General features: G+C 54.6%; 6 protein-coding genes across 6 annotated transcripts; 4 read left to right on the top strand and 2 right to left on the bottom strand.

The window, feature by feature from the left end:
* Nucleotides 1-405: 405 nt before the first annotated feature.
* COCSUDRAFT_810 (PLP-dependent transferase) lies at nucleotides 406-4,595 on the bottom strand (the record flags this gene model as incomplete). Its single annotated transcript, XM_005652076.1, has 11 exons — nucleotides 406-608; nucleotides 860-975; nucleotides 1,157-1,319; nucleotides 1,526-1,776; nucleotides 2,313-2,543; nucleotides 2,673-2,852; nucleotides 3,071-3,246; nucleotides 3,533-3,732; nucleotides 3,864-3,960; nucleotides 4,117-4,353; nucleotides 4,536-4,595. Coding segments are annotated over 11 exons (1,914 nt in total), but the record flags the coding sequence as incomplete, so codon positions are not given.
* Nucleotides 4,596-5,902: 1,307 nt separating this feature from the next.
* On the top strand, nucleotides 5,903-7,989 carry COCSUDRAFT_34890 (PLP-dependent transferase; the record flags this gene model as incomplete). The annotated part of the gene is made up of 8 exons (XM_005652077.1): nucleotides 5,903-5,990; nucleotides 6,187-6,282; nucleotides 6,404-6,633; nucleotides 6,751-6,865; nucleotides 6,974-7,073; nucleotides 7,179-7,395; nucleotides 7,527-7,723; nucleotides 7,833-7,989. 8 exons carry the CDS (start codon nucleotides 5,903-5,905, stop codon nucleotides 7,987-7,989), a joined length of 1,200 nt encoding a protein of 399 aa, XP_005652134.1.
* Nucleotides 7,990-8,433: 444 nt separating this feature from the next.
* Nucleotides 8,434-11,663, top strand: COCSUDRAFT_34891 (saccharopine dehydrogenase-like protein; the record flags this gene model as incomplete). Its single annotated transcript, XM_005652078.1, has 8 exons — nucleotides 8,434-8,465; nucleotides 8,704-8,863; nucleotides 9,175-9,412; nucleotides 9,633-9,721; nucleotides 10,040-10,183; nucleotides 10,526-10,749; nucleotides 11,125-11,277; nucleotides 11,459-11,663. 8 exons carry the CDS (start codon nucleotides 8,434-8,436, stop codon nucleotides 11,661-11,663), a joined length of 1,245 nt encoding a protein of 414 aa, XP_005652135.1.
* Nucleotides 11,664-11,869: 206 nt separating this feature from the next.
* On the bottom strand, nucleotides 11,870-14,020 carry COCSUDRAFT_21475 (translation initiation factor 3, RNA-binding subunit). The gene is made up of 5 exons (XM_005652079.1): nucleotides 13,756-14,020; nucleotides 13,337-13,542; nucleotides 13,090-13,183; nucleotides 12,692-12,859; nucleotides 11,870-12,410 (listed from the first exon to the last, which is right to left on the bottom strand). The coding sequence occupies exons 1-5, from the start codon at nucleotides 13,942-13,944 to the stop codon at nucleotides 12,210-12,212; spliced, it is 858 nt and encodes a 285-aa protein (XP_005652136.1). The 5' UTR covers nucleotides 13,945-14,020; the 3' UTR covers nucleotides 11,870-12,209.
* Nucleotides 14,021-14,171: 151 nt separating this feature from the next.
* On the top strand, nucleotides 14,172-16,262 carry COCSUDRAFT_52217 (hypothetical protein). The gene is made up of 8 exons (XM_005652080.1): nucleotides 14,172-14,359; nucleotides 14,492-14,585; nucleotides 14,714-14,764; nucleotides 14,860-14,935; nucleotides 15,060-15,128; nucleotides 15,272-15,369; nucleotides 15,502-15,555; nucleotides 15,649-16,262. The coding sequence occupies exons 1-8, from the start codon at nucleotides 14,226-14,228 to the stop codon at nucleotides 15,739-15,741; spliced, it is 669 nt and encodes a 222-aa protein (XP_005652137.1). The 5' UTR covers nucleotides 14,172-14,225; the 3' UTR covers nucleotides 15,742-16,262.
* A 3,286-nt stretch (nucleotides 16,263-19,548) lies between these two features.
* On the top strand, nucleotides 19,549-25,497 carry COCSUDRAFT_34894 (hypothetical protein; the record flags this gene model as incomplete). The annotated part of the gene is made up of 12 exons (XM_005652081.1): nucleotides 19,549-19,751; nucleotides 20,029-20,179; nucleotides 20,455-20,652; nucleotides 20,883-21,077; nucleotides 21,425-21,565; nucleotides 22,013-22,116; nucleotides 22,367-22,507; nucleotides 22,955-23,126; nucleotides 23,404-23,590; nucleotides 24,331-24,512; nucleotides 24,719-25,030; nucleotides 25,276-25,497. The coding sequence occupies 12 exons, from the start codon at nucleotides 19,549-19,551 to the stop codon at nucleotides 25,495-25,497; spliced, it is 2,208 nt and encodes a 735-aa protein (XP_005652138.1).
* Between the last annotated feature and the right edge of the window lie 184 nt (nucleotides 25,498-25,681).

Genomic DNA, 25,681 nt, shown 5'->3' on the forward strand with positions numbered 1-25,681 from the left:
GAGGCAGATGAATACACAGGGATGTTGTCAGCAAAATATTACTGTTGCAGCATTGTGCTAGATCTAGAACATTGTACAGACGAGGAGACCCCAACAACTTGGTCAAGGCTTACGAAGAATTAGGCTCAGAATACTGATTTGCTGGTTCTGAACTTCTTTCAGTAATTTTCCAAATTCTTCGGCTGCAGGATCTTTGTAATTTTGCAAGTCTTGAGCAATTTGCAGCACTGTTTAGTCATCATTGATATGTATCAGTATACTATAATTATCTCCGTAAGCCTATATTCTTCCATCTGTTCAAGCTTCTGCTGCTACTGAGTGCGGGCCTCCACTTGCATCAGCAGCATTGGGCCCGCCAGAGGCAAGGACTGCAGAGTCAGCGCTGTCACTGCTGGCATAGACATCTATGGCACGGATGAGTGTCTCCAGCAGCTGCCTTGACTGGCTGGGGTGCGTGGTGGGTGTGACCATGAGATACACCACGTTCCCCAATGGCCGTGCATACACCCCATGCCGCCTGAGCCACATGACTACAGACTTGGCCTCGTGAGAGCCGTAGCCAGCAGCCTGGCCTGCCTGCGGCTGGATCTCAGCTGCCACTACCGTGCCTGCACCACACATGTTGCACTATAATGACTGGCAGGCTTTAATGACTGTGGTTCACGTTGGCACACATGCTCCTCCTGGGACCTGTGCACTTTCTCCTCACAAGGGGTTACAGAGAGGTAACTGCAGGGGAATTAATTCCACCATTCCCCAAATCACGTCCTGATGGCCGAGGCCTTCCTGGGTAGCACATGCGCAAGATGGACAAGGAAGGACATGCGCAAGTGCAGGAGGAAGGAGATGAGATGCGCACCAAGAGCCACCACTCGCGCCACTCGTTCATGCATGGACAGCTCCTTCAGCAGCTGCTCATCCCACAGCTCCACCAGGCGACCACATGGCTCAGAACACGCCGGGCTGTTCCGACACCTGTTCATGCACGCTCTCTGTCAAGTGCCTCTCTGCATAAAGGTGGCTGCTGCCTTTCACATTCCTGGTCAAAACATCTAGTCCTTCCCCAGGACAAATCCAAGATTTGGATGCCAGACACTAGACTGCACTGTGACCCTACCTGCCCGCCTTGTCTGGGGTGCAGAGTGCGGGGTTGCACTCGGCATCAGTGTACAGCTTCAGGGCTTCGACGGCGACAGCGCATCCGATGGGATACCCCGAGTAGCTGTGCCCATGCAGCAGGGCATCAATTTTGTTGGGGCCCAGGAAGGCTTCAAACACTCGCTTGCTCGCCAGAGTTGCCGCGAGTGGCACCATCCCCCCTGCAAGCAGTTGGTCAGAGCACCGCTCCCAAAACAACAACAATAGCTGAGGCAACCTGGCATTGTGCAGAAGAGTGCTTAACAGCCCCGTGAGAACATGCAAGAGCTTGCAATGACCGCACAACATGTGGCAAAGTGTGAAATTGGACCCAATATTCCGTCCAGAGAAGCCAGAGATTTTCAAAGATGGACTGCAAAGGGCCGACCTGTGAGGAGCTTGGCGTAGCAGGAGATGTCGGGCATGACACCCAGGCGGGTCCAAGCGGCGGCGGTGCCGAGGCGCCAGAGGCCGGCGAAGATCTCGTCGAAGATGAGCAGCATGCCACGATCGCGACAGCGCCGGGCCAGCACCGACTGGAACAGCGGGTCGACCATCTGCATGCAGTTGGCGCCCTGCACCAGCGGCTCCACTATGCACGCCGTCAGCCGCGCCCCCGGGCCGCGCTCGGCCTCGTACCTGACAATGCAGCATTGCCTAGACTCTCACGTCTTCCATCACCTAAACATTGCATGAGATTGCGAGGCAGCCCTTTCCGGGGCCGCGCTCGGCCTCGAAGCTGGCTTGGCACCAGGTGGAAATGTCTTGGTGGCTCTTCTCTTCCCTAATGATGCTGCCGCCTTAATCCCTCCTGGGCCTCTTCCTGGGGGCTAGAGAGGGGGTTGCATTGCAAGGCAATGCACGGGCAGATGCCTTGCAGCATTGCTCAGACTCTCACGTCTTCGATCACTGCAAAAACACTGCAAAATTGTAAAGCAGCCCCTTTCTCCTTAAAATGGCGCTCGCACTGCCTTGTTCGCTTTGGCATGTTAAACAGTCCAGCGTTCTACAGGGGGGCATGATTTTTCCATGCCGATTATGCGAGAAACAGCTGAGGCTCGTCATTTGGGCAAGATGCCAGGGGATTCTTCAGCATGCAGAGCAGCAACAGCATGCCATTGTTTTGTCCAGATTTCTCCTGGTGGCTGAGGAGTGATGATTGAAAGGGTAATCACCTGTCAAGCTCCCCATCAATCAAATGCTCATAGTGGGTCGCCAAGTCACCGTCATCAGACCACCTCTTGCGGTCAAAGAGGTCCTCCAGGGAGTCAAACTCGCGGCTGAGGCCGGGTGCCTCCCCCAAGGAATGCACTTCACCGGAGGTGTGCTCGTCATAATTCACCCGCCACTTACCCCGAACCAGCGCTGCTCTCGCTGGGCACAGAAAGAGGCCCCTCCCCTTGTACCTGTGCAAATGTGCATCACCCTAAGGCCTCTACTACACAAAGTTGCTGCATTGTATCCAGAGTGCCACACAGTGGGAGAAGAAGCATCAAAGTTCATAATCCAGTAGCGGGTGGCATTGGGATCTGTACCAGGGTGTTTGGCGAGGGCCGTTATAGACAGAAGGGGCAACAGCATCCATGCAGCCGAGGGTGTCTCCATGATAACCATCCGTCAAGCCGACCACTTCCAGTGAGCATTCCTCGCTCCCCGGGTTATCGTGCATGTACGCTCGGAACGCCATCTTCAGGGCAATCTCCACAGCAGACGACCTGGAATGGGAATGGCACAGTTTCCTCAGCGCATGCATGGCTGCAGCCTATCACATCATGTCACCAAGCAAATGCTTCCCTTCTTTCCAGATCATTGTCGTACAATCATGTTTCAGCCTCCTTATTGACAGTATGGTTGGACGGGAGCCCAGGGCCTAGAGGTGTTCTACAGCAAAGTTCCCACAGGTTAGCGGCACAGCTGGAGAGGGGAGGCGCACCCATCGGCAGAAAAGAACACGCGATCAGCCCAGCCGTGGCCTACGCCGCCAAGGAGGGCCTCTGCGCACGCCACGGCCGGCTCATGCGCGTTCTCCGGGTGCATCACGTGCCCATAGCGCGCTGCTGCGTACGCCAGTGCCTGTGTCAGCCGCGGCTGCAGCTCCTTGTTCACGCCCTGAAAGACCCCAAAGCAGGTATACATAGGTCTGCTACGGCTGGCATTATACAGCTTGATTTGCTTCCTGACGAGATCCTTACCCAATTTGTCAGAACCCTCCCTAAATTTTGCAGCTCCTCCGGACCCAGTTGTTCCATCCACGTGGACGGCTTCAATGCAATGCCTCTTGGTGTGTCGGCGTACGTTGCTAACTGCGAAAATCCAGCAGGCATATCCACCTTCACTCTCCTATGACCGCTTGATGCGTGCGCAAGGCAATGGTGACAAGTCAGCGCTTACTGACCTGGGTCCACCAGCTGGCGCAGCCGTCGTAGCGCGCCTCAATGGAGCTTGCGCCGCTGCCGTCACTTGACAGGACGTGAAAGTGCTCGCCGCTGCGCGCATCGATGGTCTGCACGTCCTGGGACCGCACCAGTCCGTGCTGCGTGGTGGGCCACCATATTGCGGCCTCTGCCTTTGGACCAAGCTCCAGCAATCGAGCCACTGCACACACATCACACCCAATCAGGTCTCGAGATCATGCAACTCGGGGACATGCATTTCGACGCGCATTTCGACAGCATGCATGAACTGCGCACACCAAGGCTGAATGGTGTGAAGGATTGCAGACGTACCCCTGTTGTCGTGGTGCTGCTGCAAGAGTCCCCGGAGCTCGCTCATTGGCTGCCGGGTTTTATGAAGCCACTCTTGCAATGCTTCATCGATGCCATCCTCCCTTCTCCTGTGCACCATTTGCAGCAGACCGCTTGGATCTCAAACATCCGCAAGTTGACTTTATGTTTTTGTGTGTGTGTGTGGGTGCTGTGACTGTACAAACAAAAGCTTAAGGGAGCCCATGCATGACAGAGGATGGCGAGCTGGAGTGACCCACGATGGCTCAGGTGGTTGGCTGCAGGGGGGCAGGCCAATGACCGGCACCCTGCCCCCAAAGTGCTCCCTGAGGTATTTCCAGTTGGCCAATCCGCTGTCCATCAAAACGATGGCTGCGAGATCGTATCCCCGCAGCAGCAGACACTCCTGTGCCGCAATGGTAGTGGAAATGCCTCCCAGACGACCGTCCCCCACCAAAACCCCCGGCAGCCGCAAGGGTCTCCAAACATCACACTGCAGTGCAGCACAGCCACATGCATTATTGATTGTCACGTTCAACGAGACATGCGAGGCCTGTTGAGGTTATCAAGCCGAGAATAGCTGGCTATTGGGACAGTCTGTGACTTTCTAACATCTCAGAGCAAGCATGGCCATTTCTTATGTTACACGTGCCAAGAGCATGCGGGTGTGAGCACCTGCAATCGCCCTGAAGGAGAGGGGCTGGCGGGACCTCCAGCAGTCTCCAAGAGAGCCATTGCTGGTCGGTTGCAGCGGCCCTGATAGTCCAGCAGCTCCTTATAGACTGCTCCTCTTAATTGATCATCGCTGATGTGCCTGCCTGCACTACCATAAAAGCTGGCTGTCATCCTTGCTTTGCACCTGGTCACCTGAAGTCAAGCTAAGGGAATAGAATATCCAAGCTGTGGATCAGCCTCAGAGGCATCTCTAAAGAATCTCTCGCCTTCAGCAGCAGCTGCCAGGTGAGGGCTGGCAGGCATCTTCCAGGCATGCAACAGGCGTGCCTCCACGCTGCTGCTCTGGCCGTTGCTCGATGCGGCGCTTGCATGGACTCCTGAGATCTCGGCTGCATGCCTGCCATATGACACGGACGCGCCGCTGACAGAGGCCTGCGAAATGGGCATCTCATATATCACATCAGACCGAGCGGGAGGCATGAGCAAGCATTTGGATCTCTGAGTAAAACCAATGAAGGTATGTGCAAAGGCGCACCACAAGCGCTGTATCGCTGTCTTCAGGGAAGCCTGTCTGTACAGGCTTTAGATACAGCAACGGCTCCTGCACACAGCATTACTTGAGCCAAGCAAATTGACTACTGTCCAGCCAGCTGCCGGTCACTGATCTATCATTACAGCACTCACCTGGGCATCACTCGAAGATTTGGCTAGTCCTGCGCTCACAAGAGTCTTTCCAACCCCTGTATTTGAGCCCCATACTGTGTACGTTGGCAATGCCAAGCTCAACCCATGGGCTCCTGGTGTACTGTCAAGCGACGCTTCGCTTGAAGCATCGAAAGTACTAACACAACTAGAAAATGCTGCACATTCTGATTTCAGCAAGCCTCGGCGGTACAAGAAGGCGCATCCTCGGCTCAACGCTTGAGTTTGAATGGGCATGGTGTACTTTTATACCATTTCAAGAGAATTCAGGCGTGATGCAGATCTGAGAAATAGAATGCAGTCAGATCATCATCTGACTCACAGAGAGATTCGCAATTTACTGCACAAAATCTTCTCCGAGCAATCGCCATTCCACGTGCGTTTCAGAGTCATGGAACTCAGTTTCGTAATGACGACCTTCTCCGATCCTAACCATCACTAGACAATTGCACATTTAATGAAAGCTATCAAATAAAGTAGAAAGATTGAAAAATTGTATTGGTGTAGTTGGAACGTTAATATTTTGAAAGTCAGATCTGTGCATCTAGTCGGTGATCTGCAACATTAAAAGAAGTCCTCGAGGGCTTGTAGTCGAAGAGTGATCTTGAAATAACTTTTCTTTATCAAATGTCCTCGAGCGCAACCTCCACAGAGCTCTGGGAAGCATGGTTGATCTCATCTCTCGGCCATTTGAGGCAGGCAGACCTCTTGAGGACCCTCAGACCCATGCTGCCCACCCTTTCAGCAGTCGAGGTACAAGTAGAACAATGTCTTCAGTCATTTGCTGGTGATAGCAGTCGAAGTGCTGCAAAATCCTCAGACTGTACAAGAGGGGTACACCAAGCTTGCTTCAAATATTGGCAGGTTCTTGTTCCTGGGGATGTGCTGGCACCATGGATAGAAGATGGAGGCGGACACGCCTGTCAGGACGTCATCCAGCATGGTGGAGCTCTGAAACTGTTCAGCACAAACGACTATCTGGGCTTGTCCACCCATGTGGCTCTGCGACGCGCAGCAGCGGATGCTGCCATGCTGTATGGGCTGGGTGTGACACAGAATCCACTCCATCTTCTGCAAATTAGAGGCTCACAGTACGCTCCTCTCTACATGCATGCATTACCTGCTGTGATCAATCACTGAATCCGTGATCTGCTTGTCCGCTTCAGGGCCGAGGTCATCAGCACTGGTTGGGGGCTACACGCTTCTGCATCAGGAGCTTGAGAGGCGGCTGGCTGCTCTGAAAGGCACAGAAGAGTGTCTGCTGTTCCCCACGGGCTTTGCTGCGAATCTGGCGATTGTGTCTGCTCTGGGCAGCGGCGAGGATGCGGCGATCTTCTCAGATGAGCTCAATCATGCATCCATTGTGGACGGCGCTCGCTTGGCCTCCAGAAATAAGGTGTCTACATTGTAGAGGACCTAGAGCCTGCGTTCTGAGCATTTAGTTGTCATGCAATATCAAAATAAAGAAAATTGAATTGCAGAGCTCATCCACTGATGCCTCTATGTCTGGCAGGGGCGGTTGCACATTTACCGGCACAACGACATGAGACATTTAGAGGAACTCTTGAGCGCGTGCCCCTCCCACCACCGGAAGCTGGTGGTAGCAGACAGCCTCTTCAGCATGGACGGTGGGCAGTAGGAGCCTCTACCAGCAGAAATTCTCCTACACGCACCTAGTGTTTGCAGCTTCATCAAACACTTGCAGGTGCTGACCTGCAGTGCTGTTGCAAAAACAGGTGACTTCGCAGATTTCCAGGGGCTAACTAGTCTGCGAAGAAAGCACGGCTTCCTGTTGGCTGTGGACGAGGCCCATGCAACTCTTGTCTGCGGCTCGAGGTGCGCTCCCACAGTCTTCCCAACCCTCTGCCAGCAATCTGTTCATTGTATCTTGGAGCTTTGAATCCTTGGAAAGAAAGTAGGAACTGTGGTGCTGGCGTCCAGGGGTGGCGGTGCAGCGGAGGCCTTTGGGGTGGCCGGGGAGGTCGATGTGCACATTGGCACGCTTAGTAAGGCGGTTGGAGCTCATGGGGGATTCGTGGCCTGCCGAGCCGAGCTGAAGACCCTGCTACTTAACAAGGGCCGCCCTTATGTGTTTTCTACCGCTCTCCCCGCCCCTGTGGTGGCAGCTGCCATCGCTGCACTGCAGGTCAACGAACAGGTGAACATCTGACCCTCCCCTTGAAGATCCGCCATTTTTGTCGGTGTTGCAGCCGTGCATGCCATTCTGTGAGGTTGCCAGGTAGCACTACAAGGTGCCCTACAGCAAATGATGTAGTGGGGCATGTGCAGGAGCCTGACAGGCGGGAGCATCTTTGGAGGCTGGTGAGGCAACTTGGAGAGGGGTTGGGGGTGGATGCATGCAGCCCCATCGTGCCCCTCATAGTTGGCAGCGAAGCCGCTGCCGTGGCCGCCTCGGCCGCGCTGCTGGAGAAGGGCTTCTATGTGCCAGCCATCCGGCCGCCCACAGTTGCTCCTGGCACTTCCAGGTCAGAGCTTCAGACTTTCCAATAACCTGTGTGTCACCATGCTTTCATGCTGGCCAACGTACCTTTATGATGTGTTTGCGTTTAACAGTGTCTGACTTTTTAACCGCAGGCTGCGCATCAGCCTCTCAGCAGCACACACAACCGAGGACGTGGATGCTTTGCTTGTGGCCCTCAAGGAGTGCGGAATTCTTTCTGCAGCAGGATCGCCTTTGGCTGCTGCTGGCAGTATTGTAGAGCAGGATGTCGTGTACTTGGCTAAGCTCTGAGGAAATAATGTTGATAGGGGATCCTTTCGGGACAATATTCTGCATGGTAGGAGCATTAAACATCCATGCAAGATGCCAACTTTGGCAACAGCAACGTGGAGCTGTAAGATAAGCAATCTGCAAGGCCTGAATACTTCTAAAATCTGCAAATTTTGTGAAGATTAAGCAAGAAGAGTAGTTTCAAGGGCTTCGTTGGGGATATATGCAGCACCTTGTGCACGGTGGGGCCATGCTTTTGGACACATCCGTCACGAGTCTCAGTAGCTTTCGTCCTACATTCAGCCAGCAAGTCACATCTTTGCATTGCTGCTGGCATCCCAACTCTCGGATACAAACGCACAGGAATTCTAGTATCGTTCGGATCGAAGGACGTCTCAAAAGGCATGCAGTGGGGACCGAGGAACATAAGCAGCTCAGCTCAAGAATAGGCAGGAAATTTCTAGTATGCACTTCCGCATCAAATGGGAGTCCTTCAGGTAGCGCTCTACCTGGCCTTGTCATTTGGGCCATTTCTAGTCCCAGTAGTGAAGGCATGATTGGAGAGACAAGCACCCTTGTAAACCAGCCAATCTTGATGTGTGCGAGCTTTCTCACAGAATGTAGATCCCCCCACCACACTGGAGCTTTCCTAGATGGGGCATCTTGGGCATCAAGGGCAGAGTTCTGATTGTGAGCATGCCTTGCAGCAGAGGCAGATACCAGAGGAGGTGACAGGAAGCGGGTGATCATCCTTGGAGGCACTGGTCGTGTGGGCTCCTCCACAGCATCTGCTTTGCTGCGCAGCGATCCACGCCTGGACATAGCCCTGGCCAGCCGCAGCAGGCGCACTTATGAAGCTGCTGTGAAGAAGCGCCCCGAGCTGGCCAACACACGGGTAGGACTTCACAGCCACCTCATTTGCGCTGCATACCACAGAAACTACGTCACCTGGGCAGTGCAGGCTGCTTGCCCGACGACAGATTGACACCCAACCATGCATGTGCTAACAAGATGTCCCTTCCTTGGCATTGGGTCTGTGCATTGTTGGCGGAGGGGGTGTGCCATGATCTGTCACATAAGCTGTGCCTGGACAAGGAGGCTTCCATGCAATGGCCGGACAGACCAAGATTGAAAGGTTTCAGGAGAATTTGTTATCCTGATTGTTACTGCAATGAAGTTTGAACGGAATCCCAACGGTTTCTGCAGTTTGTGTCGGTGGACATTGAGGATGCAGCCTCGCTGGAGGCTGCGCTGCGAGGGGCGGATCTGGTGGTGCACACGGCGGGGCCATTCCAGCGCAAGATGACCTGCGATGTGTTGGAAGCAGCCATCGCCGCTCGTACACCTTACATGGACATCTGCGATGACGCCGATTACTCGCAGCGGGCCAGGGGTTACCATGAACGCGCTCAGGCCGCTGGCGTCCCCGCCATTACCACAGCAGGTCAGCATGGGCGCACCTGTTCTGGTGTGGATGGGAATGGTCATCCATGGCCTGCCCAGCTGTGCGGTTAAGAGGCATGCTTTGCACGAGCAAGCTCCGCCATGATAGATGCGCATCTCGCAGGCGCCCAGTGTAAGAGGGTACCTCGGGAGTTACAACTTGTGTGATTGAGCAGGGTGGGAAAGGGGGGAATTGATTTGATGGTGGAGGCTGGGTGCAGGTATTTATCCGGGAGTGTCCAATGTGATGGCAGCGCACATGATCTCCATCGCACGGCGAGAGTACACAGCAGACTGGAGCTACGCCACTGCACAAAGTGGCAGTGCCCAGAATGGCAGGCTTTCCAGCCCTGCAGGCAGCTCGAGCAGCAGCAGCAGCAGCAGCAGCGAAGCTGCCCAAGAGCTGCAAGCTGTGACGCTGCGCTCTGGCGTGGCCACAATGGAGCCAAATGAAGGTGTGGACCCTGTTGCACCCGCAATTGGTTATGTCCCTAAGAGAGTTGAAGATGAGAACTGCATGCAGGATACTCATAGTCACCCAGCTCTGTTTCTGTTTGTTTGAACATGCTGACAGGAGGTGATGGTATGGGGTGCAGGCAAGCCAGGAGCGACAATCAGTTACACAGAGAGCAACTCTATTGAGCCAGTGGAGCCGAGGAGAGTTCTGTATTCGTACTACACAGCAGGCAGCGGCGGAGTGGGGCCCACAATCCTCGAGACGAGCCTGCTCCTAGCTGGAGAGCCTGTCGTCGTCTACGCAAACGGGGAGAAGGTCCGATCATCATGCTCTGGCAGCAATCCAGCAATCCGGACTGTCAGCATGTTAGACCTGATTAAGTTCAAGGTTTACCTGCCAGGTGTTCTTTGTTTCAGCTGCGGAAAGGGTCAATTGGCATGCTTCTTTCAGAGAGCATGCACGATGCGCCTGTGGCAGTTTGCATTGTATAGTGTGCAAGCTTGTTGCTGCATAATTCAATTATGAGAAAGCCCTTCCTCTATATCTTGTGGCGCTCGCTCTGACTTTCCATTTGCAGGGTCCCTTTCTGTATTATGTATTAAGTATTAATACGATGATCATCTCGTTATAAATTTCTGGGTGTGGGGGTGAGTACAGTTGGTGGTGCCGCCGCTGAGCAGCCCGCGCTACGTGGACTTTGGGCCGCCCATCCGGGGGGTGACGACCTACCTGTACAACCTGCCCGAGGTGGCGTCCACGCATGAGTGCATGCGCGTCCCCACCGTCTCCGCGCGCTTTGCCACGGCGCCCGTCTTCTGGAACTGGGCCATGCTTGCCGTCGCCCGCCTCGCGCCCAAGGGCTTCCTTGAAGACCGCGCTAAGTGCGCCCCTCTGCCTCCTCATGTGTTTGGCGGCTCAAACTTATCATGAAAGCCGTGTGGCATCGACAGCTGCACCTCCCAGAAGAACGTGACAAGTGAACCTTTGCCCTCCCCACGCTCTGGGGGCTCCTGGTGGTCCCTAAATTGGCCGGCAAAGGCAAGAATACTTTGTTGAGGCTGTGAGAAATTGTGGATGCGCTTGCATCTCAATCTCTCCCAAGAGCATCATGGCGTCAGCCTGATGCAAGACCGACAATTTAAGCTGGGACAATCATTGGCCACACGATTGCCTATGGTTCCTCTGTCGATCTTCCGTCTGCTGACAACCACTGTGTGGGAGTCCTCAAAGGATCAAGTAGGCAGCCTGGTACGCAGGTCAAAGTGGCTTGCAACGCTGGCGGACCCTTGGGTGCGGCTGGTGGATCCATTCATAGGGGAGGCAGTGGGCATGCGGGTGGATGTGGACTTGGAAGATGGCACAACCGCTTCCGGCATCTTCGTGCACAAGCTTCTGTCCGACAGCGTGGGGTACGCCCTTGAGAAAGCTTGCAGGCATTGGTCTCGACCAAAGACTGTAGTACTTTGATTGGTATCTCTGAAACTAGGTTCTTCCAAATAGCGTGGTAATCAGAGCACAGATGGCAGGAACGTTGGCGTCTTTAAATGGGCCCTGGAAGTGTATTGATGAGGTGATCTTGTTGTGATGCAGAATCAGCACAGCAGCATTTGCACAGGCCATTCTAGCGGGTCAGACGCAGCCTGGTGTGTGGTTTCCAGAAGAGCGAGGCGCGGTCTCAGATCGCAGGAAGCTGTTGCAGGATGCTGCAGAGGGGACTGTCCGCTTTGAGCTCAACAGGCCTCCTTGGGCGCTGGAGTCCAACCCAATCCGAGTGGGGATGGGCATGTACTGGTAGATATGTGATTTGGAATAAAGCCAAACAATTAACCAATGAGAAGACCTTTTCTGCCAGTGAGACATGCAGGAAGTACTGGATGGTGACTCAAAATGATGGTTGTAGATGACGGCCGTTCAAGCTGCTCTTGACTGTACGCATAATTGTTTAAGAACAAGCGGCTTCTAGAAGATTGAAGGGAGCCGCTGTGGATATGTGTCCATGTTCCCAAATTTTATGTTCATCGGCCGCAGTGGCACCATAGACAGGCTTTTAGACTACAGCATGCAAGGCCCCTCAATCTGACCGTGATGTCACTGTGATCCATGCACATGCAGCATCATTCAGCCCAAAAACCTGAAGACTCTGCCTCGCTGTGAATCTTTAGACATCAAGGGTCTGGCAAGATACATTGACCATGGTGACAAAGGTGTCTTATGTCGATGAAGCTCAGCAACCTGTGCAAGACTCTTTTGGAAGTTCATATCACATATACACGATGTGTCCGCTCACACCCTTGCTTCAAGTCATGCTGCAGCCGCTACAAGTCAACACACGGCGGGCAGCTCAGGTGCGCTCTGCACGGGGAGCAGCAAACTCCACGCGCAGGATGAGGTTGTCGTAACCATGGCCATCCAGCTTCTGCACGGCGCGCGCGGCGTCCTCCCGGTGCACAAAGTTGACGAAGGCAAAGCCGCGGCTCTCGCCGGTCTCGCGGTCATACGCGATGTAGATGCGGGAAATGGGGCCAAAGGGGCTGAACAGCTCCTGCACGCAAAAACGATGCTGGTGGGTCAGAAAATAGTTCGGCAGGCGGGGAGTCGCAGCATTGTTGGACCAATACATTATAAGCTCTCCTTATGAGCAGAATGCTTGCAAAGTGCGCAGCCGCTCTGCCACCCAACACTAGGCTGGACAACTTAAGTCCATCTTGACATAGCGGCTGCAGCGCATGCCAACCACACACACACCGGCATGCTGTAATTCGCTTGCTTTAGGCAAGTAAGGGCTACAGCGCACAAAGAGAAGGGAAGAGCGGAGTAGCTCACCCTGAGATCGTCCTCGCGCGTGTCCTCTGACAGGTTTGTGACGCGCACAGAGTTTTCCTCGCGCCGCCGCATGCTGTCGCCGTCCGCCATAGTGGCACCCGCGCGCCTGCTGGGAGGCACGTAGCCCCCGGGCTTGCTGCCTGCCTGTGGCAAACCGCCAGCCTCCGACTGCATGCCACAGCCAGCGTTCAGATGCCAGCAATGCCCCCAAACCAAGCTGATGAGAATGACCTCAGACAGTCCTAAAAAATGGCAGAGCACGGGTCCTCAAAACAGAATTCTGTTAAATAACGGCAGTGCAAAGAGCTATGATTGTCAAATGGCATGTTGTCCTCTTGTCCTCGAGCAGCAAGGGTAAGAATATGTGCAACATCTTAGAGCTGAGAGCAGGAACATACGTCCTCATCAGGCGGCCTCTCTGGGGCAGCGATCTGGCCTCGGGCCAGCGCCAGCTGCCTCTCCATTCTCCTCCGGTACAGCATGTCCCTCAAACTGCAGCACAGCACAATTCCTCAGATGATGGAAGGATGAATATTTTGCCCACCAAGAATGCATGCACCAGCAACAAGTGACAAATGGGACGGTTGAGCAGAAATGGATCAACCAAGGGGCCTGCTGGGCGGGACGATGATCAGGAGCTTGCACCTGCCCACAACAGCGCTCTTGTCTGAGCCTTGGAGAGCTGACTTGAGGTCCTCCTTCTCTGCCCTCTTCTCCTCGGTCGTTTGCCTTGCCTTCTGCACCCTCTCAAAGGGGATGTCCTCAGCCTGCTGCACTGTCACACTGTCTCCAGCCTGCTCCTTGGTTGCCTCCCCAAAGCGTTTCAAGCGACTCCTCCGCTCTGCCGCTACCTGCAAACAGCCTCACCAATTTCAAATAAGAACTGTCTGTTGATTGGCAAGGCTGTCAATGAAACCCTGTGAATTCTGAGAACTCATCAACTCTCAACAGCTGATTTTTGTCAGGCTTGATGCCTGCACACTAAGTAACAGACAAGGAGAGGACTTCGTTGTTGAGTAAAATCCATTTCATAAGGATACCACATCCCCATGATATCAGCTCACCTCATAGATCTTCCTCTCCACTCGCGACACCCTGGTCTTTGTCACCACCTTTACGGTCTCGCCCTTGTCATTTTTCTTGTAGGTTGTGATAGTCTTGATTCCTTGCTTGTCTGGGCCAACCACTGTGTTGGTGGGCAACGAATCGTCCTCATCAAGAGTATCTCCCCATCTGATTTTCATCGCTGTCATTTTGCTGATCTTCTTCAAAATATATTTACTGATCCGTGATGAATCAACAAGTACCAATGCTTTGCCTGAATGATTAATCCACACCTTTCCTCAGAAAGAGGGAAGGCCAGAGAAGCAGACGGCGCTTTGCAGGAACGCCGCTTGTGCTCTGCAAAGTTCCATGCTGCAGGCACGTGCGAATGATCTTTTAATTGCAAAGCCTTCCCCAGTCGATCCTGCGCACCAGTGGGCAATACAGGCCAACTCAGCAAGAGATCTCTAAAGAGTTCATACCAAAACCCATGGCAACGATGACGGGAGCGTCGTGCATATCAGGCAGTGCTCACTGCCGGATTGCCCCTGTGCAGGCGTCCTATGTATCTGTCCGGATGCGACCTTCGCAAGCTTTCAGGACAAAGGCACCCATGCTTGAAAGGTGAGTGATATCCATTCCTCTGTGCTTTAAATGCTGGCAATCACATCCTGCACGAAATTGCAACTGCCTGCATGCCACAGAAGCTTGGATCTGCTTTTCAGATCATCCTTGATGCAGAATTGTCTGGTGTAGGTCTGGACGACGAGCTGTCCTGGAAGTGCAAAATTTCAAGTTCATGAAAGAGCTGGGGCTGAAAAAGCCTGCATTCCTTCCAGACTTTGGCAAGGTGCCCCCAAACAGCCCCTGCAGGATGTGATCCATCCATCGCGTCTTTGCAGTCTGATCCCACATGTGCCTCGAAGAACTTTTAGAAGGCACTGCTGCAGCGTTTGAGCAGGACATGCAATAACGCAGGACAAGAGGAAGGCTCTCCTGGACCGCTTCTACTCCAATTTTGACGTGCAGGTGAACATGCAGATTCTCGACTCCATATTTCTGTATCTGTCTATGTGCTCAAGCTGTATCTATTTCACTCTAAAGGTGGAATTTCTTATATGCAGACCTACGACGAGCTCCTGGCAGATGATTTTGAGATTGTGGAGGCTGGCGAGAGCCGAAAGTCATACAGCAAGAGCGGTGTGTTGCGTCTTCTTCACCCGTGTGAAGAACACCTCTCCTAAAATCCTGCTGAAGATGTTCAACAGTTGTGTATTTGCATGCATGCAATGAGATAACAAGCAATGATCCTGGTCTGTCGCAGAATGGATCACACTGGTGCTGGATCACACCATCCCAGCCATCCCAGACTTTGCATGGGGCCATGCAACAGGTACCCAGGCCCTTTTACATACCTTTTCACTGTGAAACACTTGTTAGCATATATTGAATTGGCCTGCCAGTCACCTTCAATTGTGGTGTGCTCGCTCCTCAAGAGCATTTTATGGGGAAGGCGATAAGCTACCGTGGCTGCAGATGGCGCAAAGGATGACGATGGATACAGCATTGTCATTGTACAGGCAACTGGCCACCACACAGGGACACCCTTCACTCTGGGTGGCACTCTCCCGCCGGTGTGGCCACATCCCTCATATATTTGCTGAGTGTGAGCCACCAAAATATTGCTGATGAGACGGCATGCTTTGCTCGATATTCATAGAAGCAATAATGCGAGCCCAACAGACCGGCTTCGTGGCTCTGTGCAGGTTGAGGCCAGCGGCAAACGCTTTGTTCTTGCGGAGGAAAAGGTCCGCGTGAAGGTGGGATCCTCTTGCTGTTGGTACTTAAAGCACTTTATTCTGTTAGCGCTTGCTGGGACGGCCTTAAGTGCATTTCTGTGATGGGGACGACAGGTGGAGGATGGACAGATCAAGCGGATGGAAGTGCTGCCGGTCAAGGGAGCAGGACCGCTTGCCCTGTACAAGGCCCTTGGTGGCAAGGCCTGATCCAAGGGTGCTGGTGACTTGCAGGGTTCCTACAGCTCTTTAATCAAGATCGCGCCCACTTATCTGTGCTTTTCTGTTTGGCTTTGAAATTAGAGAATTAGATGTGTGTCATGCTGGCCGTTATGGTGGGGTATCCCACCTGCAGTGCTACCATGCAGTATTTGTTCCGTCAAGGTATTCAACCCGTCTGGGTCCCAGGCAAGGTGTTGTTGGTTGCAATGCTTGAATGTGCAGCTGAAGACTGCGCAGTGAGTTCCAGCACTAGTGGGAACAAGATCAATGATCGTGATAATTATTATCCGGACTGTGTTTTTCATGTATACAGCTTTGTTTGCTATTGCCATATGCCTATACTCTAATGGACTTCATGGTAATCTTTCGGTTCAAGTTGAGGCCTGCAAGCTTGTCAGAATATACGCGGGCTGGCTGGCCCACCGTGGGTGCCACCAGTGGTGACCAGGCTGCCAGCCAGTGGCCCAGCAGCCGCTGGCAGCGCGGCAGTGTAATCTCATCATGCGGCCACTGGCACCTTTCATGGAAGACCATTTTGTGAAATAGCCTACTCACAATAATGACAATGAGAATTCCTGTGTAGGATGCCCAGTGCGCAGTTAAGCATGCTTCTTCTGGGAACGCCGAGGTGTTTAATGGGAAGCTGCAGGAATCTGGAAGATACGCCACGTCAATGCTCGAAACACAATAATTTTCCCTCAATTTGCTCCATTCCTCACATTCATCCTTGAAGAGCGAAAATAGAATACCTCGTATCATGCTCGTTGTGAGAGATCTTTGATCGGTTGAGAACAGCCTGAATATAGGAGAAATGTCTGAACCTTCTGCTGACGATCTGCTGAATAAACTAGGAGGTGTTACTGCTGTTGACACTTCCGAAGTTGAAAAGAATCTCTGGAGTGAGGTAGGGCCCTGAATTGGCTCTTATGTATGAGGGGTCCAAAATTGGGCACTTGAGATCTGCCATTTTAATATTATGGTGTTCACCTTCGTCTATTTCAATGTTGCTTCGAACAAATTCGCGATGTGCTGTATTATGTCTTGCAGGTCGAGGCAGCAACAGGGACATCCTCCAAAGGTGTTCCGCTGCTGCCTTGCTTGTGGTGTACAGAATACGAGAATTAAGGCAGGACAAAAAGCTCGACATTCTAAGTGGTACATGAGCTGTTCATTGCTTGAGTTCGCCATGCTGTTGCAGATGCCACCAAGCAAGAGAGGCTGGAAGGGAGTCTCCGAGCTGTTGCTCGTGAGATAACTGCAGTCGAGGCAGCCCTCAGTAGCCTGGATGCAGACGCAGAGGAGCAGCAGGCTGAAGAGGCCAATGATGGAGACGTCCTTGGGGTCAGGACAAATGAAGAAGGTGCAGCAATGCAGGACAGACCAGAGGATACTCCAGACTTGAAGCTCCAGCGGGCGGGACTCAACCAGCGACTCTATGACTTGCAAGCAACACAGCATCGTCTGCAGGTTTGCTTGCCTGCTTAACATCCAGCGAGAAAACTACAGCTGGTTGGCGCCGCTCTCAATTTGCTAAGCTGATTATTGCTTTCAGAGCCTGCGGCTCTCAGGTTGAGTGGGATGAAATATGCAGGAGGCATTGGAAGCGACACTGTCCTCTGCTGAGGACACCACTGCAGTGGCACCTGAAGAAGTCAGGGCCGCTGACGGGCCCGGGGCAGTGTTGCAAGAGGACAACACTCTTGATGAGGAGCTGGATGCAGCCAGCGGCAACCCCCTTGTGGAGACAGAGCGGGACAGGCTCATACGCTTGGTATGCTTCTTCTCGTGGACAGCTACGGAGCAAATTGGCAGGATGTCTAGCCTTGGCCGCCCAGTATCTACAGGGCACGCTCTGAGATGCAGAGGGTGTACTGTGCAGGGTGTCCTGACTCCCTTTGACCGCCTGGATGGGTTTGAGAGGAGGGTGCAGCCCCAGAGTGCTGCAGCACGCTCTGCCGGTCAAGCTTCCACATCTGGTGACTCCGTTCTCCTCAACTTTCCTTTCAAACAGGAAAGCTTTCCCTGACAGGCTTGTGCTATTGGCGCCTGCGCGTTAATTGACAACGGGCACAAAATGCCGAGTTGGATGTGGGTTGTGAGTACGGTGTGACCCGCTGCTAGGGAGGGCAAATGGCCGTACAGTGGAAGACCCCTTCCAGAGGCTTGCATCGCAGCTGACAAACATAGAGGCCACCAAGCACCGCTCCAAATTAGTGGACCCCAGCGAGCTACCGCCGCGCGAGCGCAAGGCGACCAAAGTGGGCGAGCTGTTTTGGCGCCAGGCCGCCTCCGGCAAGGACGTTGCGCCCAAGAAACGGCGGCGGCAAACGCTCACCCGCGAATGCCGGCGCCGGCCGAAAGTGTTTGGGGCCGGCAAAAGGTGCGCCTCACGCAAGTTTGTCTCCATTTTTGTTTACTTGTACCATGACCACCTGCGTGTGGAATCAGCAATCTTGCAGGAGTCTTGCTAGCTTCCAGTCCATCTAACCTGCCGTGCAGTACGCAGAATGTGTTGCACTACATCCAGAGGGTACTAGTCCATTCGCAGTGGTGTACTTGCAAATCCAGCGCAATCATGTAGTGGTGATGACTAACTTGCACCTGGTTCTCGCAGGAAGCGGATAAGGCGTGCTGGGGAGAGGGCGGATGGGGCCAGCGAGCTGGAGGAGGATGAGGGCGGAGCGAGCACGCCACTGCCCAGCAGCAGCCGCCGGCGCCTGTCGCGCTCTGACGCCAGCGGCAGCGAGTTTGAAGCCTCGAGCAACGACGAAGACGCCGGCTCACAGGAGGAGGTTTCCGAGGACGAGAGCCAAGGCATGGAGTACTCAGGCACGTCCTGCCATCACTCTGCTCATATGGGCGTGCTATATTTTTTGCTGAAGATGTGCTCGCTGCCTCATGTCACCTCGATGCTCGAGTCCCCACAGTGCAGGTGTCTGTCTGGTGTTCGAGTCCCATCAGAGAGCAGGTGGCTATGTGGAGGCATTTGGAGCAGTCATCCTGAGTGTGGATTGAAGCGGTGCTTGTTGTGTGGCAGGGATCGAGGATGGCAGCTCTGGGGCAGACGAGGATGTGCTGGGCGAGTGGGACGACGCAGAGGATGACATGTACAAGGCCCGGCTGGAGCTGTGGCAGGCGCGGCGCGGCGCTCTCCGCGCGGCCGACATCGCGCCCGGCCAGGCTCCCGGGGCGGCCGCGCCGGCGGCCGGCGGAGGGAACGCTGCGAACGGCGGTGCAACGTCGGGTGGCGCTGATGTGGCGGACCAGGAGGACGTCATGGCTGATGTGGCCTTCGATGGGGGCTTCAATGTCCCTGGCGACATCTACCACCGCCTCTTTGACTACCAGAAGACAGGCAAGACTTGCTGTCCCACCAGAATGAGTTGATGCACCTGGCATTTGCTAGACAGTCCTTATATGCAAATCTGGTCGTGCTGAGCTCTTCGTCAAGTGAGCCTTTTGCTGTATATTACTAAATGCTCTTAGTGGTAAGTGACCTTTGTGGTTGCCGTTTGTGGTTGCAAGGGATCTGCATGTTAGCCAAATTTGGTAAGAGGCCTCGCCCTGTGAAACGCTCAATACAAGCAAATCTTGACCTAAAACTGCCTTGTGTATTTTTCATAAAACGTGCAAGTACTGCATGGCTCGTAAAGCACACGCAGCGGTTTGTGGCTCACTTGGGGACTTTTCCAACTTGTTGCAAATCCTGTAAGGGGATTTTGCGTGTCATGCGCAGGCGTGAAGTGGCTGTGGGAGCTGCACACGCAGCGCGCGGGGGGCATCATTGGGGACGAGATGGGCCTGGGCAAGACGGTGCAGCTGGCGGTGTTTTTGGCGGGCCTGCACCACAGCGGCCGCTTCCGGCCCTCCATCATCGTGTGCCCTGCCACCGTGTTGCGCCAGTGGCTGCGTGAGCTGCGCCTGTGGTACCCGCCCTTCCGCGTCATAGTCCTGCATGAGTCCCAGCGCTCCGGCAACGCCCCCCGGCCCTCCCGCCAGTGCGCATCCCTCTCCCTTGTTCAACACCGGGCATACTGTTTCCAATGCGAACTTTGCCTTTATTCCGCTCTGCTTACAATGCTCGCATTTCCACCCTTCTGCTTGAAATTAGACGCATGCTGTGACCCTCGTTCTGCATATCACAGGAGGAGGTGAACAAACTCCACTCCTCCCTCCATTGGTCATTTGTCTTCCAGTGAGCATAGCTACAGGAGGAAGGAGAAGTGTATAGGGAGGCCAAGAAAATTATGGAGGTGTGGCATGTGATTTGCGCAGGAAGCTGGTGCAGCTGGTGAAGAACAGTCAGGCCGGCATCCTTCTGACGTCGTACGACCAGCTGCGGCTGCAGCGCTCAGAGCTGCTGGCCGTCAACTGGGGCTACGCCATTCTGGACGAAGGCCACAAGATCCGCAACCCAGACGCCGAGGTGTTCTTCCCCTTTACGCCCAAATGCGTAGCCTCGCATCCACCTGGTCATATCATTGCTTGTCATGACTAAGTGCTGCCGTCTTGTGATATGGGCGCTGATTTTTCATGGGAGAGCACTAGCACAAATTTGTTTCTGCACTTGTGCAGCCTCCTGTGAATGATACCATGCAACAAAAACAGACAGAGACAGATGAGTTTGAGAGCGGCCATTTGGCGCACATTACCATGCAACATGAATGACAAATGAGTGTGAGAGCGGCCTGGTGGGTGCAGATAACACTGGTGGCAAAGCAGCTGGCGACGGTGCACCGCATCATCATGTCGGGGTCGCCGATCCAGAATCACCTGACGGAGCTGTGGAGCCTGTTCGACTTTGTGTTCCCCGGCAAGCTGGGTACGCTGCCGGTCTTCCGCGCGCAGTTTGCACTGCCCATCCAGATTGGCGGCTACGCCAATGCCTCCGCCATGCAGGCGCGCACCGCATGACCTCGCCTGCTCAGTTGTGCACATGAGATGTTTTTCATTTGTGACATTTTGCGGGAAATTATCGCAATATAAACACAGTTTCCATGGAATGGAATGGGATTGCTTTGGCTGCAATTTGTCAGGGTATAAGCCAGTGTCCATAATGGGTACTGATCTCACCTCCTGACAAGTTTCATTATGGTGACTGTGGAAAGTGAAGTTTTGTGGTGCAATAGGTGTCGACGGCGTTCAAGTGCGCGGTGGTGCTGCGGGACTTGATCGCGCCATACCTGCTGCGGCGGCGCAAGGCTGATGTGGCGCAGCAGCTGCCCAAGAAGACGGAGCAGGTGCTGTTTTGCTCGCTGACCACCGACCAGCGCGACCTCTACCGCTCCTACCTCGCCTCCGACGAAGTCCAGGACATCCTCAATGTGCGCTCCCAACCCCTTGCCCTCTCAGCCGACCAGTGGACCGTATTCAGGAATGGCATATGCCAGGGTAGAGCAGTGTCTCAATGGTAGCGCAAGGGACTGTGACGGTCTCTCCGTGCGCCGTCCTGCGCAGGCATCATCTCAATTCACTTCCCTCTTGAATCACTGGTTTCTGAACGGCGGCGCAGATTTGTCAAGCCTGCTCTCTTAGCTGACATCGTAAACTTTAAACGGCTCCCTTCTTGCATACTGCAAATATGAAGGCTGGCGCATGTTCTTGAGTTTATATGAGGTACGCAATAAGTCAAGAAATGGCAGGGCTGAGGCGGTCTTGATGCATGGCACAGGACCGGCGCAATGCTCTGGCAGGCATCGACATCCTGCGCAAGATCTGCAACCACCCAGACCTGCTGCAGCGGCGCCAGTGGGAGAGTACTGAGAAGTATGGGGACCCCGTCCGCTCCGGCAAACTCGTTGTTGCCCTCAAGGTGCTCCCCACTGTCCTGCTTGCATTCCTCTTGCTGGATCCCACCGGGAATGACTCGTTAATCGAACAATCTGGATGTGGTTAGCTCTAACTCACCTTTGGCTCACCAACATGCATGAGTTGAGTGGCGCTTTTGCTGTCAGAGGACGGGTACTCGGAAAGGACTTCTGCTTGCCTTCCTCTTGTTGCTTGTATGTCATGAGCTTAGCTCACCTTGAGCTCACCAACATGCATGGATTGAGTGGTGTCTTGCTTTAGAGGACGGGTACTTACAGGACTTTTGTGAAGGCGAAATCGTATCTTATCAGCAGAGCAAGGGACCACCATTCGTCAAATTGCGTGCTCTTTTCAAGAAGTGTCCTTTGTCATCTCCATGGTGGCTTGTGCATGCCTTTATAGGCATGCATATCAGAATGAGCGCTGAGGGGTGGGGGTGTGCGAGGGGCAGGTGCTGCAGCACTGGAAGCAGCAGGGCCACAAGGCGCTGTTCTTCACGCAGACGCAGCAGATGCTGGACATCGTCGAGCGCGCTGTGCAGGCCGCAGGCTTCAGGTGCGCTGGCTGCCTGCTGCAGTTTTCTGAAGCGTTTTTGAGCGGATGGGGCATCCATGCCTCATTTCCAGTCTGGAGGGACGCTGCTGTAGGTATCCAAAGCTTGCGTGAGCACCTCGGGCAAATTTGCCTGAGTGCCAGCAGAACCCAGTTCAGAGGGGTGCCGGGGTTACTCCGCACCAATAGCTCTTCCTGGCATGCTGGAATGAATGACGCAGTGAAGGAATTTGGGCCTGTTTGCGTCCGGCAGGTATCACAGGATGGATGGCTCCACAGCGGTGGGGGCGCGTGCTCGGCTGGTGGACGATTTCAACGGCAACGAGCAGGTCTTTGTGTTCCTGCTGACCACCAAGGTCGGCGGCCTCGGCATCAACCTCACCGGCGCCGACAGGTGCCCTCCTACCCTCCCTTTAAACCCCTTGCACACCACTCATCTTGCAATCATCTCTCCCTTGTGCTTACATGGGCCCACTGTTTATTCATATGCATGCATATAATCGTCAGTCAGACACGCCCAAGACGGCCAGGATGGGCACCACTCGATGGTGTCCCTGCTGTAGAGCAAAGTGCGGGTAATGCTGAGGCACTTCATGCTTTAGAGGTCAGAGGCCTCCTGCAGAGCACTTCCTATGTCTGCAGCAACTGGCATTCGAAAGTATTGCCAGCATGGGATGCAATGGTAGCTGTGCTTGCCGGGGGTGCTGCTGGGAACCTGACTGTGTCTGTCTAGGAGTCTTCTGGCATGCATCGGGAGTCTTGGCGGCATGTGCAGCCCATTGATTTCGTGCATTCTGTGTTACATATGTGCTGTGAGTGTGACAGTGTCTCTCCTGTGCAGGGTGCTGCTGTATGACCCAGACTGGAACCCGAGCACGGACATGCAGGCGCGGGAGCGGGCGTGGCGCATCGGGCAGAAGCGCGAGGTGACCATCTACCGCCTGATCACCAGCGGCACCATCGAGGAGAAGGTCTACCACCGCCAGATCTACAAACAGTTCCTCACCGAAAAGGCGCGGCCCCTGCCTCTGCCTTTCTTTTCCAGCTTCAATAGAGCCCATTCTCTCATTTCCAGAGGGCGCTGTGCCCTGTGGCCAATGTTCCACAGCACAGTCTATGCTGCCCTGTCCTACGCTGCATTTCAAGATCCATGTGCCAAAGGCATCATGGTATTGTTACTGCACGGTGGTCACTGTAAGGCCGCGCCTCCTTTACTTCTGTCGCACGCTCTACTCTGCATCGCTACTTTTAGTTGACAGGAGTCTAATTGGGGAGGATGGCCATGTGCAGGTGCTGCAGGACCCAAAGCAGAAGCGCTTCTTCAAGAGCAAGGACATCCACGACCTCTTCACGCTGGGCGACCAGTACGCGGGCGCCTCTGAGACCGCCCACATCTTCTCCTCCCTCCACGGCGGCCTCGAAGTGCCCCTCGACCCCGATTCGGTCGCCGTCCCCGCTGAGGCAGCCGGCCCTGCAGGTATTCAACCCACATCCATGCTCCTCACTGTTGAATGCCGCGCTGCAAAGGCACAAACCTTTGCAGCGTTCCATCCATACAGTCATCTCTCTTGCAATTTGCTGCGCCATCTACCACCCTCAATCATACAGTCTTGTCTGCTGCAGACTGTTGCGCCATCCTCCCTTCCTCCTGATTGCACCTGCCTCATCTCGGAATTGTTGTGCCATGACTAGTCACGATGCCACAGACACCACTTGCACAGTAAAGTGGCTCTTAAGGGAAAAAGTGCTCATTCACAAAGTCATACACACTCCTCGGGGATGCTTGAGAGACTCTGGTTGCGCAGGGAATGGAGCAGGTCCGTCAGAGGCGGCACCGGCCAGCAGCAGCGGGGAGGAGGAGGAAGCGCGCGAGGCGGGGCCGTCCAACAGCGGCTCTACCAGGCGCAGGCGCAGACGGAGCGATGCTTCTGCGGGCGCCCCAAGCCACGCTGAACTTGCCACTGTGACTGGCGCACTCGCAACCTCCCAAGAACCTCCAGGTATGGACCCTGTTTTGGGAGTGCTTTCACAAAGCTCACATCGGCGCAGCTCGCCTGTTGCACACGAGCAGCTGCGATGGCAGGGGGTATCGCACCTTCTTGGCAGATCAGGGATTACGTTCCGTGCATCACCATCTGGCTCGTGTGCTGCTCAAGGAAAATCAAGAACGAAAGAAAAACGAAATAAAACAAAGAGAGGAATATGCGCGTGTGGCAGGCGAGGTGGATGACGCGAAGATACTGAGGGATTTGTTCGAGGGGACGGGAGTGATGAGCGCGCTGGACCACTCCAAGATCGAGGGCGCCAACAACCCCGAGGCTCTCAACATCGATGCACAGGCCGCCCGCATCGCCCGCCGCGCCGCTGCCGCGCTGCGCCAGTCACGCGCCGCCTGCGTGGTGCCTATCTACCTTTGGCCCATCCCAGACAGCTTCTAACATCTGCTTTGTGCAAAGCATCAAGTGCAGTGGGACACAGCTGTGATCACAGCTGCGCCAACGAGTACCTGAATATAGGGTATTTTCAGGTGCTATGCTGAGTGCAAAATCTGGATGAAGTGCCGCCCCAGATAGGCTGAGAATGTTCGTCATGGTGTCTCCTGCAGACTGCGCCGGTCAACCAGCCGACGTGGACAGGCAGGTCCGGCGGCAGCGGGGCGCCGCGCTTCGGGGCGACGTCCAACCAGCGGCTGGCGCGCGGCGCCTTGTCCGAGCCCGGCAGCTCGGAGGCGGCCCCGGCCGACGCTGGTGCCGGCGAGGTGCGTCGGGGCACCGCCGGGCTCGCCCGATTTGGCGGCGGCCAGGCCGGCACCACGGGCGGGCTCGCGCCGAGCAGCTCCGTGCTTCTGGCGCGGCTGCGCGAGCGGCAGGCGGCCGTCAGTGCAGCCGCCTCGTCCGCCGCGCGCAACGACCCTGAGGTCCGCTCAACAGCTATTTGCCAAATGACAATGATGCAAACGCCTGTTTTGACCACCCTCCTTGGAAGTGGACACCTTTCAGCAGATATGTGATGAGGCCGTGGTGGGTCCGTTTCCAGCTAGAACAGAAGCCCGAAGCGATGCACATGCTTTGTCACCCGCCTTCATCTTCCGGCAGTGACAGGCGTAATTTTGTGCGCTGGCATGCAAATAACAATTTGGGATATGAGCTGTGTGCTTTGCAGGTTGAGGAGGCGCACGAGCTGAGTCAGCGCATTGTGGCGTACCTGGAGGAGGCAGGCGGCCAGGCGGACAGCCATGCGGTCATTCAGCATTTCGCGCCGAGCCTGCCTGCAGCCAAAGCCCCGCTCTTCCGGCAGCTCCTGCAGCAGGTGGCCAGCCTGCGGCGCAATCCGTCTGCTGGCAAGATATGGGTGCTGCGTCCTGATTTTGTGACGGATCGGTGACTGTGTGTGCAGATTGAATGTGCACATGCATCAGAATCTCCTTGAATGCACCAGCAAAACCATGACTTGTTCTGTAACATCAGCGCCAACATCTGGTATCAAGATCTCTCAGTGTATCTTCTGACTTCTGATATTTTGTGGCATGTCTGCTGACCACGCCTTATTTTAAAGGAGCAATATAAAG

The sequence above is a fragment of the Coccomyxa subellipsoidea genome (genome assembly GCF_000258705.1).
Source record: "Coccomyxa subellipsoidea C-169, whole genome shotgun sequence".
In the NCBI taxonomy this organism is placed as follows: Eukaryota; Viridiplantae; Chlorophyta; class Trebouxiophyceae; family Coccomyxaceae; genus Coccomyxa; species Coccomyxa subellipsoidea.

Coding starts and splice junctions, on each gene's coding strand:
- COCSUDRAFT_21475 (XM_005652079.1), bottom strand. CDS start 13,944: ATGACAGCGATGAAAATCAGATGGGGAGATACTCTTGATGAGGACGAT. Junction 13,543..13,755: donor TGGAGAGGAAGATCTATGAG/GTGAGCTGATAT, acceptor GGCTGTTTGCAG/GTAGCGGCAGAGCGGAGGAG. Junction 13,184..13,336: donor AAGAGCGCTGTTGTGGGCAG/GTGCAAGCTCCT, acceptor GCTGTGCTGCAG/TTTGAGGGACATGCTGTACC.
- COCSUDRAFT_52217 (XM_005652080.1), top strand. CDS start 14,226: ATGGCAACGATGACGGGAGCGTCGTGCATATCAGGCAGTGCTCACTGC. Junction 14,360..14,491: donor AAGGCACCCATGCTTGAAAG/GTGAGTGATATC, acceptor TGTCTGGTGTAG/GTCTGGACGACGAGCTGTCC. Junction 15,370..15,501: donor TGGGTGGCACTCTCCCGCCG/GTGTGGCCACAT, acceptor GGCTCTGTGCAG/GTTGAGGCCAGCGGCAAACG.